The sequence below is a fragment of the Gymnodraco acuticeps genome, unplaced genomic scaffold (assembly GCF_902827175.1).
Source record: "Gymnodraco acuticeps unplaced genomic scaffold, fGymAcu1.1, whole genome shotgun sequence".
Lineage (NCBI taxonomy): Eukaryota > Metazoa > Chordata > Actinopteri > Perciformes > Bathydraconidae > Gymnodraco > Gymnodraco acuticeps.
The window spans coordinates 46,195-61,827 of record NW_022989981.1 but is presented as its reverse complement, the minus strand read 5'-3'; the positions used below and the strand labels follow the sequence as shown (position 1 = coordinate 61,827).

The 15,633-nt window shown below is 40.1% G+C and overlaps 1 protein-coding gene across 1 annotated transcript; it reads left to right on the top strand.

The window, feature by feature from the left end:
* The first annotated feature begins 475 nt into the window (after positions 1-475).
* zgc:153681 (uncharacterized protein LOC751719 homolog) lies at positions 476-14,807 on the top strand. Its single transcript, XM_034211899.1, is given in 24 exon segments — positions 476-560; positions 1,134-1,138; positions 2,432-2,486; positions 2,884-3,094; positions 5,881-6,040; positions 6,132-6,215; positions 6,348-6,452; positions 6,584-6,664; positions 7,558-7,627; positions 8,040-8,128; positions 8,271-8,378; positions 8,490-8,599; positions 11,518-11,557; positions 11,999-12,067; positions 12,198-12,253; positions 12,389-12,461; positions 12,463-12,497; positions 12,739-12,797; positions 12,908-13,023; positions 13,133-13,175; positions 13,348-13,426; positions 14,000-14,182; positions 14,275-14,335; positions 14,429-14,807. Coding segments are annotated over 24 exon segments (2,001 nt in total). The 5' UTR covers positions 476-490; the 3' UTR covers positions 14,468-14,807.
* Positions 14,808-15,633: the final 826 nt, after the last annotated feature.

Sequence of the window (15,633 nt, the reverse complement as noted above, 5' to 3'; positions counted from 1 at the left end):
AACATAAACTCCAGAACTGATACTAAAAGAAAAGCCGTTTTGGAGCCGCAGGATCCGGATCTCATTGATTTACCGAGTCAAGTGATCCGGCTCATTAAAAAGAGCCGTAACACCCACGTGATGTGATCCATTCGGGTCCAAAGTGAGCACCAGGTGGCGCCATTGATTTGGTTCGTGCTGGATACAATTTAGCGGTACAGTCAGGCCGATACCAGCAGGGACTGCAGGCAGGGACAAATTTAGCCCATAACATCTATATTATATTTATTACCGCGTTAGAAGAGATTGATCGGGAAATATTGTTTGGTAGTGTCTGTAAATGCAGCAGAGTGCCGTGCTAAGCTAACAGCTAAGCTAGCTTAACAACTTTACCGCTCATCTGACCGGGTGAAGTTGTACACAAGGGACAGGCCACGTGGATATTTTTCTTTTTAAATGCTTTCCTTTTTTTAACATGTTCCTGAAGACTAGGCCTGGAGATTTCTCCCGGATGGATCGTGTGCATTTATCCGAGAGAAGCTACCCAAACCTGGCCGTAGTGACACGTGTTTTGGATGACAGTAAGTTTGGTTGATTACATCCAAGGTTACATCCAAGGCCTTGTAGTTTTTCTTTGGGGTAAATTCGAGTAATTATGGGAGTCAAAATAGATATATCGATAGGGATACATCTGACGGGGATGGCATGGTTTACTAGTTGAACATTTACAAATAAATAAAGTTAAATTGGCCCTGTCAAAGTGTCCCTACACCAGTGAGTGGCAGACTCATATATATATAGTCTATGGGCAGACCCTGAACATTGTCGGCCTTACAAGTACTGTTAGATTGATAAATCACGAAAAAGGTCACCACTGAAGCCGGTTGAAAATGGCAATGGCTCACTGTGGGAGCTGACTTTTTTAAATGTAAATGATTCACTTAATCACATACATTTTCTGATGAAAAATAATGCATTTTTTTTTTTACAAATGTTAGGTTTCTTATAGTAGATCAAACATTTAACTTCTTTACTTGAACAACGCATGACTGATTTCCTGTTTATTCAAGATTAAGATTACAAATATAATCATAAATACAAAAATAAATGAAAACAAACATTTGTGGTAGGCTGAATTTAAAACATGGTTGTAGTGCGTGTATATGCAATACTTAAAACATTTGACATATTTTATATACACAGATACAAAACAGATGTCAACATGAATGTAGTACCTGTATGTTTATAATGAGAAGTAATAGATAGCAGAATCATACATTTTAAATAAATGAATTTACTTTTGTGTATTGGTGCATAACATTGACATAGTAGGAGATAATTAAATACAACAATATATCAAAACGTTGATATGAAATGAATGTTAAATATAACACAATAAATGGTATTTGAAGGTATAATTATATCTCACGCTCAACCTCGAGATCTACCTTATACACAGACAAAAGTATGTAGCCAGAACTTAATCAATAAGATTTTCTTTTTTATTATTAAAATAATACCAAACACTCGCTTTTGGTCTTTGAACAGAATAATTTGAAAACAGTTAATGATTATGTCTATAAAGGTATGGATTTATCTCCCTGAGACAATATTTATTTGAGATGTGCAGGTTATACTTCACACATTTATATGGTTACACCACAAGCAGAATGAGCGGCTCCCTAGATTCACAAATACACGAACATGCTGTTTGTTGACTTTATTGTTATCATTTCTACGTTGGTTACCATAACGGTCAACGGGCAAACCCTGGGCTGAATGCTGCTCGGCTTTCGTCCGTGTGTCCGTGGAACAACATGGGGACATTTAATATAGCATTGGAGTTTATTTAATGTCGTCTAGTGTTTAACAACGTTGTTGGACATCCCTCATTATGGCTCTGCGTTCACTGGACCGAACTTTTCCACGTAGGTTTCACAGTAACACTACAGCAGCTGGAGCTAACCACTCATATCAAAGCTAATGTTAGCCATGCTTAAAGGTTATATTGTGATGCGTTTAGTTTTTGTGAATGTGTTAAGCTTTCGACCTCAAATTAAATAGTTGTTTGTTTAAAGTCACCGCGCTATGTTCTTGCCCCGGAAGAGAAAAAGCGTTGTATTTCCGCTGTCTTCCCGTCAACGAACAGACAGAAGGAGAAGCTAGCTAGCATAGCCACATGCTAGTTAGCACTCAGACACGCCGTGCTCGCCATTGTGTCTCCTCTGAAACTACTTATTTCACAGCCTTGTGTTTGTGGTTCTCCAAAGAGATAATCAAAGCCGTGCCACTATTTGTTTTTACACCAAGTGCTGTCGTTTTGTGTTGTTGATCTAACACGGTTCCAGAAATATGGCTGAAGGAGGAACTACTACAACGGTAAAGACCTGTTTACCTTGACCATTAACCACGCATCTTCTGTGCTACTTGTGCCGTTTCTCTTCAGACCGAGGGGAGTTTTATGGTGAGGAGGGAGGTCAGGAGCACTGGTTGCATGGTAGTTGGAGGTAACTTATATGTTAGGCTAACCCTCGAGATCTAATAATGTTACCCTAATAGATACAAATATTTACCCATAACTATATATTATTATTATTATACCAAAGCATAGCTTATAGTCTTTGAACGAATGTAAATATGTAGGTCAAAAATGAATGTTTTTCTTTCTGAGACATGAGATATGTGAGCTGTGCAGGTTATACTTCACTCACACTGCAAGCAGAATGAGCAATTATGGCTCCCTACATTCACTTCCATTGTCTCATCATAGTGGATTATTTAAAATGTTAAACATTTGGTATGATATCATTTTGATTAGTTATTATTTAGTTATTGTGTATGTTCCGGGAGAGATATTTTAATTAAAAATATAACTGATATTTGAACTCTGTTCACTTTTTTTAGAGCATGATGACAGAACCGGACCACAGTTTCGCAGCCGCAAAGGAAGAGGCTCCCACAAGGGTCGGTCATATGAAGGGTCCCGCAGGGTCCGCCAACGGGGAAGCCACTCTGGAGACTTCGGGGGTCCTGGGCCACGATCTCGGTTTGAGGATACTGACGTAGATGTAACTATGAGTGACAGCTCTCAGGACAACAGCTCTCAAAACAGATTGTAAGTGAGGGTGACCAACTGACTGACCCAGTGTGTATGGTAGTTTAACATTGTCCTCAGATATGTATGTATGTATGTATGTATGTATGTATGTATGTATGTATGTATGTATGTATGTACAGAATTTGGGGGGGGGACATCACCCCCCTAGAGGAGGTGATGTCCCCCCCCAAATTTAAACATGTTCATACAATACTGATATACATTTGAAGCCTTTTTGTGTATGTCAATAAGTTTCTGTTTTTGTAGTGTATTTGTCTTTTGTAGAGATTTTTCATTTAATCTCTATATATTCTATAGGGGGGGAGGGGGGGGCGCCAGCTAAATCTCGCCTAGGCTATCAAATTGTCTAGAACCGGCCCTGTATATGTATGTACAGTGGGGCAAAAAAAGTATTTAGTCAGCCACCAATTGTGCAAGTTCTCCCACTTAAAAAGATGAGAGGGCCTGTAATTTTCATCCTAGGTATACCTCAACTATGAGAGACAAAATGAGAAAAAAAATCCAGAAAATCCTGTCTGATTTTTAAAGAATTATTTGAAATTATGGTGGAAAATAAGTATTTGGTCAATAACAAAAATTCATCTCAATACTTTGTTATATACCCTTTGTTGGCAAAGGACAGAGGTCAAACGTTTTTCTGTAAGTCTTCACAGGTTTTCACACACTGTTGCTGGTATTTTGGCCCATTCCTCCATGCAGATCTCCTCTAGAGCAGTGATGTTTGGGGCTGTCGCTGGGCAACACGGACTTTCAACTCCCTTCCAAGATTTTCTATGGGGTTGAGATCTGGAGACTGGCTAGGCCACTACAGGACCTTGAAATGCTTCTTACGAAGCCACTCCTTCGTTGCCCGGGCGGTGTGTTTGTGATCATTGTCATGCTGAAAGACCCAGCCACGTTTCATCTTCAATGCCCTTGCTGAGGGAAGGAGGTTGTCACTTCCTTTACACGGATCAGTCGTCCTGGTCCCTTTGCAGAAAAACAGACCCAAAGCATGATGTTTCCACCCCCATGTTTCACAGTAGGTATGGTGTTCTTTGGATGCAACTCAGCATTCTTTCTCCTCCAAACACGTCTAGTTGAGTTTTTTACCAAAAAGTTATATTTTGGTTTCATCTGACCATATGACATTCTCCCAATCCTCTTCTGGATCATCTAAATGCTCTCTAGCAAACTTCAGACGGGCCTGGACATGTACTGCTAAGCAGGGGGGACACGTCTGGCACTGCAGGATTTGAGTCCCTGGCGGCGTAGTGTGTTACTGATGGTAGCCTTCGTTACTTTGGTCCCAGCTCTCTGCAGGTCATTGACTAGGTCCCCCCGTGTGGTTCTGGGATTTTTGCTCACCGTTCTTGTGATCATTTTGACCCCACGGGGTGAGATCTGCGTGGAGCCCCAGATCGAGGGAGATTATCAGTGGTCTTGTATGTCTTCCATTTTCTAATAATTGCTCCCACAGTTGATTTCTTCACACCAAGCTCCTTACCTATTGCAGATTCAGTCTTCCCAGCCTGGTGCAGGTCTATAATTTTGTTTCTGGTGTCCTTTGACAGCTCTTTGGTCTTGGCCATAGTGGAGTTTGGAGTGTGACTATTTGAGGTTGTGGACAGGTGTCTTTTATACTGATAACAAGTTCAAACAGGTGCCATTAATACAGTTAACAAGTGGAGGACAGAGGAGGCTCTTAAAGAAGAAGTTACAGGTCTGTGAGAGCCAGAAATCTTGTTTGTTTATAGGTGACCAAATACTTATTTTACCGAGGAATTTACCAATTAATTCATTAAAAATCCTACAATGTGATTTCCTGGATTCTTTCCCCTCATTCTGTCTTTCATAGTTGAAGAAAATTACAGGCCTCATCTTTTTAAGTGGGAGAACTTGCATGATTGGTGGCTGACTAAATACTTTTTTGCCCCACTGTGTATATATACAATCATATAGGTCTTGGAGCCTGTAAAGCCTCTTTTACACCAAGCCGATTTATCGGCGTCGATAGATGTCGGGCCGTCGATGAGCGTCGTGTCGCCCTACTCCGATTGGTGTGTACTGCACCGTCGTGTCTTTTCGGCCGTGCCGACACCTTCCGCCGCCGATTCGACATGTTGAATCGGGGGGGCCGTCGGCCAAATAAATCACTCTGATTGATTGGCTGTTCAGCTAGCGAATCAGTGCATGAGAAGTGAAACGGAAGTGAGGGACCCAAACAAACTATTAAGGCAAATCTGAGATTTCATTTAACTCCAGCTTTCGACCACAGGTTCGGGAAAGCCCCACGAGCTTCTCGCTGTAGAGTGAAAATGGAACACACACGCTATTGTTGTTTGTTTATATCACGCAGTCTGTTTCTTCTTTTCTCTGTGTATCAAGCAAGTCTGTCTTCCGGTTGTTGCCTCTTTTGAATGACGAATACACACTACCGCCGCCTGCTGGTAAGGAAAGTTATTGCAACTCACGCATGCGCAGTTCGTACGTGCAACTTGGCCGTCGGCTGAAGTCTTTGCGGTGTGTTCCAGTGCGAAACATGGCCAAGACGCAGGAGACGTGAGCTGACGTTCCGTCGGGACGTGTTCTTTGGTTGTCAGTTTGGTTGCTAGTAGTGTAAAAGCAGTCATAAAACAGAACAACGGCTTTTCTTTGATGTTTTATGAGGTAACAATTGGATTCTAAATAAGTGTTAACCCTCTAGGATAGGTGAAAAGCATTGGGTGTAAACACAATTGTTCCAATGGTGGACCCTGACTAAAGGAGAAATGTTTCAATGTATCGTCTTGTTTTGTCTTTAGCACCCCATATGGAAGACCCGGTCGGAAAGGAGGAGACGGACGCTTTGACAGAGACAGGCCACAAGGCAGAGTAGGCGGTGGGAGAGGGGGAGGCAGAGGCCGAGGTGGAGGTGGAGGCAACAACGGAGGCAAAAGCCGTTCAGGCTGGTATAAAGTAACGGTGGGTATTATAACAGTTTCAACTGGCCATCCATGCTTCTGACTCAAAACCTGTTTAATAAGACCTTATTATCGCCTTGTCTGTTTGTCAGATACCACATGGAAAGAAATATGACAAGAAATGGTTATTGCCAGCTCTTCAGAACATCTGTACGGTTCCCTACACACCAGTACAGGTGAGGTTCAGCAATGCTTTTATTAATATGACATTATTTACACATTTCAAGAAAGGCTATGTGTTATTTTGGAAAATTACCGTTCTTTGTATGTTTAAAATGTAATTAGTTCTCCTACCCCACTCTGTCCAGTACCATGTTGACCATACCAGGGCCCATTTTTATGTGGATGATTCCTCTACTGCCAATGCTTTGCACAAATGTACTCACAAGATCACAGACACGGATGGATATAAGGTATGTTGTGTTAATAACGGAACTCTCTCACACACACGCACTTTTAAAGTTTGTATCTTAATGAACAATCTTCTCGTTGCATCATTAGATTATGGTTAAATTATGTTACATAATGTTTGTTTCTTTTAAAGGTGGAAGTTCATGTCAACCCCAGCGCACCACCATCCTGCCTCCAGTCTGATCTGAAGCCTGAACACTTGGAGCATCTGAAGGTGAGCTGGAGGAAGTAACAACATCTCTGAAGGCGCTTGTTTGTTTCTTTTGTAGATTCCCTCATTCTGTGCCCCAATCAAAACATATGGGGTGGTGCAGGGGATGACGTATTATCCGGAAATAAGCTGTGCATGGGTTCCCTCGACAAAAAAGTAATGGGATTTCTCCATAGGATTTTGGAAAATAGTTCGAAATAAGGTCTGTGGAAAACGAACCTGTTAGTTTAATGCACGTTTTGTTCAGCCGGATAATCTCCACATGTCTACCCTACTTTTATAATTTTCAAATCATAAATCTAATCGCCAGAAGCTAAATGCTAACGTTATGCTATAAACAAACTACAGCAGGGTCGCTGCTTCAACGTCACGCCAACTTAAGATCGATATTCAAAAATACAGATTCAAAATTGTACAAGTTGAAGCGTTTGTTTTAACAGTTTGCAGGAGGTGGGTACTTGCTTTCAAGCAGAACAGGGTAAACAAACTTAGCGGGAGTGTTTACGTGTTCGGCGTAATGACATACAACGTCCTCGACAACTTCTGTAGTCCTATTCAGCCACTTGTTAACAACCATCGTTTTTCAGACACGTAAACTCTTCAAAAATCACCAGTGGGGTCACTGCTGATGTATTTAATGTCGTAGAACAAAACGTGATCCGTCTCTTCACTTTGTGTCAAACACAGACCTTATTTCGAGCTATTTTTCAAAATCCTATGGAGAAATCCCATTGACTCTGAGACGAGGGAACCGGTAGTGGTAAAATGCTAACTCACTTCCGGGTTTTAGGACTCGTCACTGCACCACTCTATTGAAGGACGTTTATATTCATTGTGACGAATATTTTTGTGTTGAGATAAGGCCTCTCACATTTTTTCTTTTTTATGTTTCACAGCAATGCATGGCAAAACGTTTTGATGGCTCCCAGCAAGCACTGGACTTAAACAACATCCGTACAGACCCTGGTAAAAACGTTACTCTGTCAACAATTTTTACACACAAATCCCATGTATTAATTTATATATATATTAATGAAAAGATTAAACACATATTCAAGCCGATACTTACAATCTATACTAGACAAGTTGTTACAAGTTCCTATACAGGTGGGACTGTTAAAAAATAACTTTACATTATAGTATTCAACATATATGATTTATAATTTTACATACAAAAAAGTGTGCTATACAGGGCTCTAGTTTTCCTGTGATGTCAGTAAAATGTGTGTGGTTTGACATGTTTTGAAAATGCAAAGATGGTGCAGCCAATCTGGTGATTTAAATGTAACCTTGCAGAGCTCAAGGACCTGAATGTCAATGAAATTATTTTCAAATATTTGCTGAGTATTTTGTTGCCAATTTTATTTTTGTGTGACAGACCTGGTTTCTCAGAACATTGAAGTCATCTTGAATAGGAAGACGAACATGGAAGCTGTCATCAATATCATTAAAGAAAACATCCCGGAGGTAAAATAAACACACTTTGTGGTGGAAAAAAGCAACAAACTATTTGCCGTTGCCCTAACAAAGGTGCTGATGGTAGCTGCTTTTTGATAAAGTGATGGGGGAAACTGAATGTGCTTATCCAAGTCTCTCTGTCTCTTGTCAGCTGACGGGCTTGAACCTGAGTAACAACCGTATTCACAAACTGGATGAACTCACAGATTTGGTTTCCAAGGCACCTAATCTGAAGACCCTCAACCTTTCCCACAATGAGGTGAAATTGGCCACTGTTGATCGAGATAATTAAAACCAGACCCTAAACCTGACCTTACGTTTTAAATTTCCATCTAATGCTAACTTGTTCTGTTACTGTGTGCTCCTCCAGTTGAAGACAGACCGGGAGCTGGACAAGGTGAAAGGCTTGAAGCTGGTGGAGCTGTGGCTAAACAGGAACCCCCTGTGCGACTTCTTCAAGGATCAGGCCTCATACATTAGGTCAGTCAGCAATTTTGGGGGTTGAGGGCAGAAGATTTATGAAGGTGACACAGTAATCTGACGGGGCGTGCAAGTGAGGGTGTCTGGGAGTCTTTCCTGAATGACAAAAATATGCAGCAGCATCTACAAAATATCAAGCAAGCCTTTGTAAGCGAGTCTGAGGTGCCTGAACAATTACTGAAACCGTAATCTAACAATCGAGGATTCTGAGGACTAATCAGAGCCTGCTAACCTTTACCATTAACTCACTTTATTCCTGTGGCGAAAGTGAAACGAGAAATGAAACCTGCATTCATTCTTAATCCGTTTAGATGATTTTTTTGTGTTTTTTTTTTTTTACATGCTCCTTCCAATTTGTGATTAGCATTCCCCCCCCCCCCCCTTAAACTAACCAAACCTTTTTTTTGCCTCCAAAAGTTGCTGAGAAGACCTCTAATCACAAAACAACTTCTACGTTGTTTTCTTGTTCTTAAACTCTCCAGTATTAACAGCCATCTTTTCTCTGTCAGCTTCTCTGTAGGACAAACTTTCAAGCTTTGATCCCTTTTATGGTTCTCAGTGATGCTGTACCCAGCTCTCCCCTCCTGACATCCTGGTTTCGTTATCCAATATACTGCTGTAAAAACACCTTTGCACTGCTAAAGATATACAACTCTAAGAAGAAGCACTTAAATGATATAAAAAACACCTTCAGCTTGACAACCTTTTTTAATAAAATGTTCTGTGAACTGCTTTAAAAAATATGATTCCACAGCAATCTCTTGAGCAGTACTGTAAAACATTGTAGGTTATTTTTAATGAAGAGAGGGCAATCTACAGTTGACAGTGAATGAAACCGAGAAAAAGCCACAAATGATGAGTTCCCCTCCCCTTTTAGCACCCTTTGCCCACGCGGCCCACTGTATCAGGCGAGTATGGAAGGCTGGATAGCTCATGACGGGTAAGATCCCACCATCAAAATCCCGGGACGACCTAAGGCAGGCACAGTCACGATTACTCGGCCTCAGCCCCTGTGAACTCTGACTGAATGAAAACGCAAGAATAAGAATTAAGAAGACGGGGCGTTACAGAAAAAGCTGTTGGGCTGAGGCGGAGGGGGATGCGTGTCATTATGAATGACCAAGAATGGGCCAAAGAGAGAAAGCAGTCTGTCTCCGACTAAGTTGGTCTCTTTTGGCCTGAAACCCTCTGCTGTTCAGAGAATGAAGCCTTCGATAAGGCCCCTGACTGACGTGTTCTGAACTGGAAATTGAGTTCCAGTTTGTCCAGTAAAGAAAGAGTTCCTCTTCCTCTTTGTGATGACTGTGACCAGTACAGAAAAGCTCAAATATAAAGCAGGAGAAGCCGAGCAGAGAATTATCTCTCCAGTCCAAATGTTTAATGACCTCCAAGTCCCTCTGTAACCCGAGGTGTTGACCAAAATCAAGCTTGCAACATAAAGTCTTGTCCTTGTTCGTAGCATAAACACCATCACCCACAGAATTGATGGTCTATGACAGCGCTATTCAATTAGTTTGGAATGGGGCGGTTGATGAAAATGATCCAAAGCAAGGGGGCCGGGAAAAAAGATGGCTTGAAATATGAGCAATCCTATTAAGAGCTTCAGATACAGTAAATACTACAACAGCATAGTGGAGTGCATATATTGTGTTTTAATGAAATCAAACAACATAGCCCCAAGGCCTTTATAGATCTAAATGTCAAGTTCATACTCAGTAGGCCTACATGTGAATCTAATTTAACCATCAACATCATTTAATTTGATTTAATTTAGGTGAAATGATCAAATCATTCACGCAGAGATGCAATAAATGACAGGAGTTTGTCACTACAGTAGCGAGTAGGGTGGGTTCGAAACCCGAGCCCGCAGAAGTTTTCAGGCAATGTCTTCCCCTCTATCTCAATTTAACACCCTCTCTGGAATAAAGGCACTCTGGCCCAAAAAATAAATAAATAAATGTGATACTTTTTAACATTATACTCAAAGGGCCAGTAAATATCACCCCGGGCCGGATTTGGCCCGCGGGCCGCCAATTGAATAGCCCTGGTCTATGAGATGTGTAGCTGCTTTGTGTGTGCAGCAGGGGAAGAAACCAGGATGAGTGGTGGGCCTGCTGCGTTCAGCTCACTCTGAAGCCCACTGTCCTTTTTGTTCAGCTCTGTTCTCAGGTTGACTTTCCCTGCTGATAATCAATGGCTTAGACACCAACAGAGTCTTAATGGATACTTATTAGAATTCATTTTAGACCAGTTTGTGCAGTGTTTGTGTGAATTTTTTAAATTTATATATTTTTCCCCAGAGTTGTTTTTGTTTTTCGTGGCGTAGACTCATCTGCTCCCGTACACTGCCAGAGTTTGGGGGGAGGGAACCCAACACTGGTGGTAACCACCTCTCTCCCAGCAATGCCCAACTTCTTATTTTACTAATACAAAAAGGATGCTGGTTCCTGTGCAGTCTGGTAGACCATGGGTCTCTGCCTGTTTGTTGTGTGGTGTGTGTGTGTGTGTGTGCGCTCTTAGAAAAGTTTGCTTGTATTGCTTCCCTATGTCAGAATCTGTGTATATCTCCATATTGGGGGAGAGGATGAGTATACCAACTGGTAAGTACACTTGGGGGGGTGGGATCATTCTTGTAGCATGAAACTCAGTAGGAATGATTAGAGTGCAAATAATAGTCCATCATTACTTGTAAAGATTAAATCCCACTGGCTTTAGTTACATATGCATCTATACATAATGTGTTCTCTCAAATGTTTTTTGACAGTGTCAGCCTAATGACATAAGTTGAGGAACAAATGACATTAAATTGGTCAGCAGGTGTGAGTGACAGTGCTTAACGTTCAGTAATGAGCATGATTTTATTTGTGTGTCATGTAGTTCTGATCGTAACCTTCTCTTAATTTTTGTTCTGTTACCAGTGCTGTGGCGGCAGAGGTTTCCCCCCGGCTTCTCAAACTCGTAAGTCAACACGTTATCTCCTCACTTCACTTGAATAATGCCGGTCATGTTCTACATTCATAACACGATGAGATATTTTAGGAACTGTCCTGCAGTATTTAACCAGCAATTAATTGCGATGGTTGCGAAATGTGCAATACATTTTCTGAAACACATTCGCTTTTTAAAGTTGCTAAATTAAATCAGGGATTGTTCAAACACTTGAAGTTAGAAAAGTACTTAATTTAAACTGTTGTGTTTTCAAACCAAGGATTTTGCTTGAATTTGCATGTCGTTTTACAAATGTTTTAAATACCCATTGATTGGTGTTGATATAAGGAATACTGTAAACCATTTTATTTTGTAGTTGCATTTATAGTTACAAATTTAGAAGACAATAACAAATTGGGATAAGCTAATTTCTCTCATGTGTCTTTATTCATGTGTGGTTTATTTCAATAGGATGGTCATGACCTCCCTGCTCCCATTGGATTTGATGTGGAAACCCCCACAACTATCCCCCCCTGCAAGGTTTCTTGTTTTTTATCTTGTGATTACTTGTATATCTTTCCTGAACCTCTTCAACATCTCTTTTCGGGTTTCAAAACAATCAATATGTCCTTTATGTAGCTGACCTTTTCTTTCTTTTTTGACAACCCAGGGCAGCTGTTTTGGCTCTGATGATATCAAGGTCCTCATCCTTCGCTTCTTGCAACAGTGAGTTTTAACTTTTTGTATGTAAACAATCTTCTCACAACAGCCGGGCCTGTTCCAGAAAATAGTGTTTGGTTAAGACGGGGACCTACAGGAGAGGACATAAAACAAAGTCAAGAGATATGTCATGTGTTGCAGGTACTACAGTATATATGACTCCGGGGACAGACAGTCACTCTTGGATGCCTACCATGATGGAGCATCGTTATCCCCTCACAACACCGTACTCCACCCAGAACCCCTCCAGGTACAAACACACCCAAAGACACAAACTTCTGTATACATGTGGCAACACCAATAACATATCGATGTATAAATGTAATGTTTTACTTTGTTTCTCAAGTTGAAATTTAGATAGATCTTTTGTTTACATTATTTTGTCTTTCCTCCAACATTCATGTGCTTCTCATTTCCTCCCGATGACACCTCTACATGGGTCACTGAAGTATTCACATGTATTCCATCTGTCCCTGTCTTCCTGGTTTTAGGAGCAGCCTTGGGGAGTATCACAAAGACACTCGAAACCTGAAGAGGATCAAAGACACCAGTGAGTTTATCTATTGAGCTGTTAACTTGGTCTCTGAATTGGTTGAGAATGAATATTTCTGTGATTTGAGATTCCTCCTTGTTTCTTTCTCTGAATCTTGCCTCTTTTAGCGGTTCGGTTTCGACTTCTGAAGCATACACGACTGAACGTGGTGGCTTTCCTCAACGAGTTGCCCAAAACTCAGCACGACATTGCCTCTTTTAATGTCGACGTAAACACCTTCACGGTGAGATCATGTTTGTTCTGTCAGACTCAGCAAGTACTTGTCATTAACCTTATCCTCTCACTGGGAGTCATGTATCTACTAAACCTGCAAATATGTTTCCCATTTGCAGAACACACTATTATCATTCACAGTGAGCGGAGTCTTCAAAGAAGGTAAGTTGTACAGTCATCATATTTATAAGATAAGATGGTACTTTATTGATGCCAATTTGGGTTGCAGCAGCATAAAAAGACAATGCATTGTACAATAAAAATGTTTTGTTCTTCTCTGTAAGGATGAGTAATGTTGATTTGTTGCTAAAGTGTCTCGTGTTTTCTTCTTCAGTTGCTGTTGATGGTAAATCCCGAGAGTCGACAATGGCTTTCTCCCGGGTTTTCGTCACAGTCCCAGCAGGGAATAACGGGTAAGTTTAGTGAGCTCCCAATGGTTTGTATCATCTTCCTGTTGTCATCCACAATTTCCCTGAGGAAAGGTCATAATACTTACTTAGTAACAACAGTTGTGGATCTTTTCGAAAATAACCTGCTGAGATCTGAATATTACACCTATATGCATCTTAAAAATGTATTATCAGAGAATTTTCTTACCTTTTTGGGGGGGTTTTTTTCACCTGGATGTTGAAAGATATTACCTTTTGTGTTACATGATGTGCAAAACAATAAAATACAAGATATTATTTTCTGCCCTTTTTGTGACAAAAACAGAAACCCCAGTTTATTACCAGTTTGAATCCAAAGACTGGAGTTTGGATTTGCATTGAGGATTATTTTACAGTGGAAAAATTAAAAGTTGGATTGTTTTTAAGGATTGATGCTGCCATCTAGTGTTGTAGTTGAGTTAATGTAAGCACACACTGTCAAAAGGATTGGCAGCTGCTATACAAATACAGCTGTGTTGCCTCAAGTCATGCAATCACTTTACTTCATCACCAGGAGATATCTTTCTTTTGTTCAACTTGTTTCTTTCTGTGCCATAGTCTTTGCATCGTGAACGACCAGATGTTCATCCGGATGGCCACAACAGAGGAGATCCGGAGAGCCTTCGTCGCCCCCGCTCCCACTCCCTCGTCCAGCCCCGTGCCCATCCTCACTGCACCGCACCAGGAGATGCTCACAGCCTTCTCGCAGAAGTCTGGCATGAACCTGGAATGGTCCCAAAAGTAATCCTTGTTTATGTGCATGTAGTGTTTGCAATGTAATTACATTTGATTTACTCAATTCAACGTATATTAACACCTATTCTCTTTTGAAGGTGTCTGCAAGACAATAACTGGAATTTCGACGCAGCGGGGCAAGTTTTCACTCAGTTAAAGGTAATATAATGGTTCATGGTACATCTCTCTGTTTTTCCATGTGTCTGGTCTTTTTTATAGCAAGCACTGAAATGCTGTTTTTTCTCTCTCCAGGCGGATGGCAAGATCCCTGATGTTGCGTTCATAAAATAAAGAGTTGAATCATAGTCCTGGGAAATAAAATCGGCAGTAATTTTTTTTTATGGCTTTTCTTATATCCTTTACATTTTCCCGTTATTTTTCAGAACATTATGAAGATCAAGTTGTACTGTTTTGTTTAGACAGCCAATTGTTTGACCTAAGGACTGATTTTATGATTACCATTCTTGGTTGTCGTTGTTTTTGGTCATTTGTATAGAAATCACTACATGTGTTCATAGGAATAAAGTCATGGTGAGTGATTTAACTGTTTGTTCATGTTTTGTTGTATTATGTTTACAATAATAAAATATTTTGTTACACAAGAAAGAAAGTAGAAAAAAGCAAGAAAAAACTAATTGAGTTTGACATTTCTTTCTTGTCTTTGAAAAATGTTTCCCGGACTAGATATCCAGTAAATAGCATTGTCTTAAGCCTTTAATCACTTTTAATGTGCATCTTCAATATATCAAAGTGGGCTATTAGCCGACTACCACTCCTACATACTGTTGAACGTTTCTAAAAAGAAAGTTGCTATAAACTGGATATCATTTTGAGTGTAACTAAATATTTTATACATTAAGCTCCTTTTTGTATCAAATTACTTTTAATTGCACACAGTGCCATTGATTGACACTAATCAAAAACAGCCAAATGTATATGCATGGGGGAAGAAATATATATATAGTTACTATAGCAAAGTAAGTTTTTTTAATGGATAGAGCAGAAATTCCAACTGGTACTTCAAAGCCCTTCCATTTAATGAGAAGTGGTTTACTCTTTACTTTGAACAGACCAACAATTACCATAAACAATAAAATAATTCATCAATAAAGCAGACATTTTATTATTATAAGATGTTAAACAACTATATTTTAAAGGCATAATGGCATTATTAAGCTTCCCAGCTACCATCAACTGCTCTGTTAATAAGTAGTAATGTATTCGGAAAAGAAAAAAATTATTATATGCCTCGGGTTTAGTGTCAATTTAAAAAAAAAAAAAGATTGAGCTGTAAATACATCTAAAATATAATGAACCCAAATCATAATAAACGTTCATGTTGGAATAATACAAAATAAAATATATGTTTTAAAAGGTTATTTTAGATATTTAAAAAATATACCTTACAAAGATGGCGCCCAGGTTACGTCGGGTGTCATCTTTCTTTTCCGGGTTTT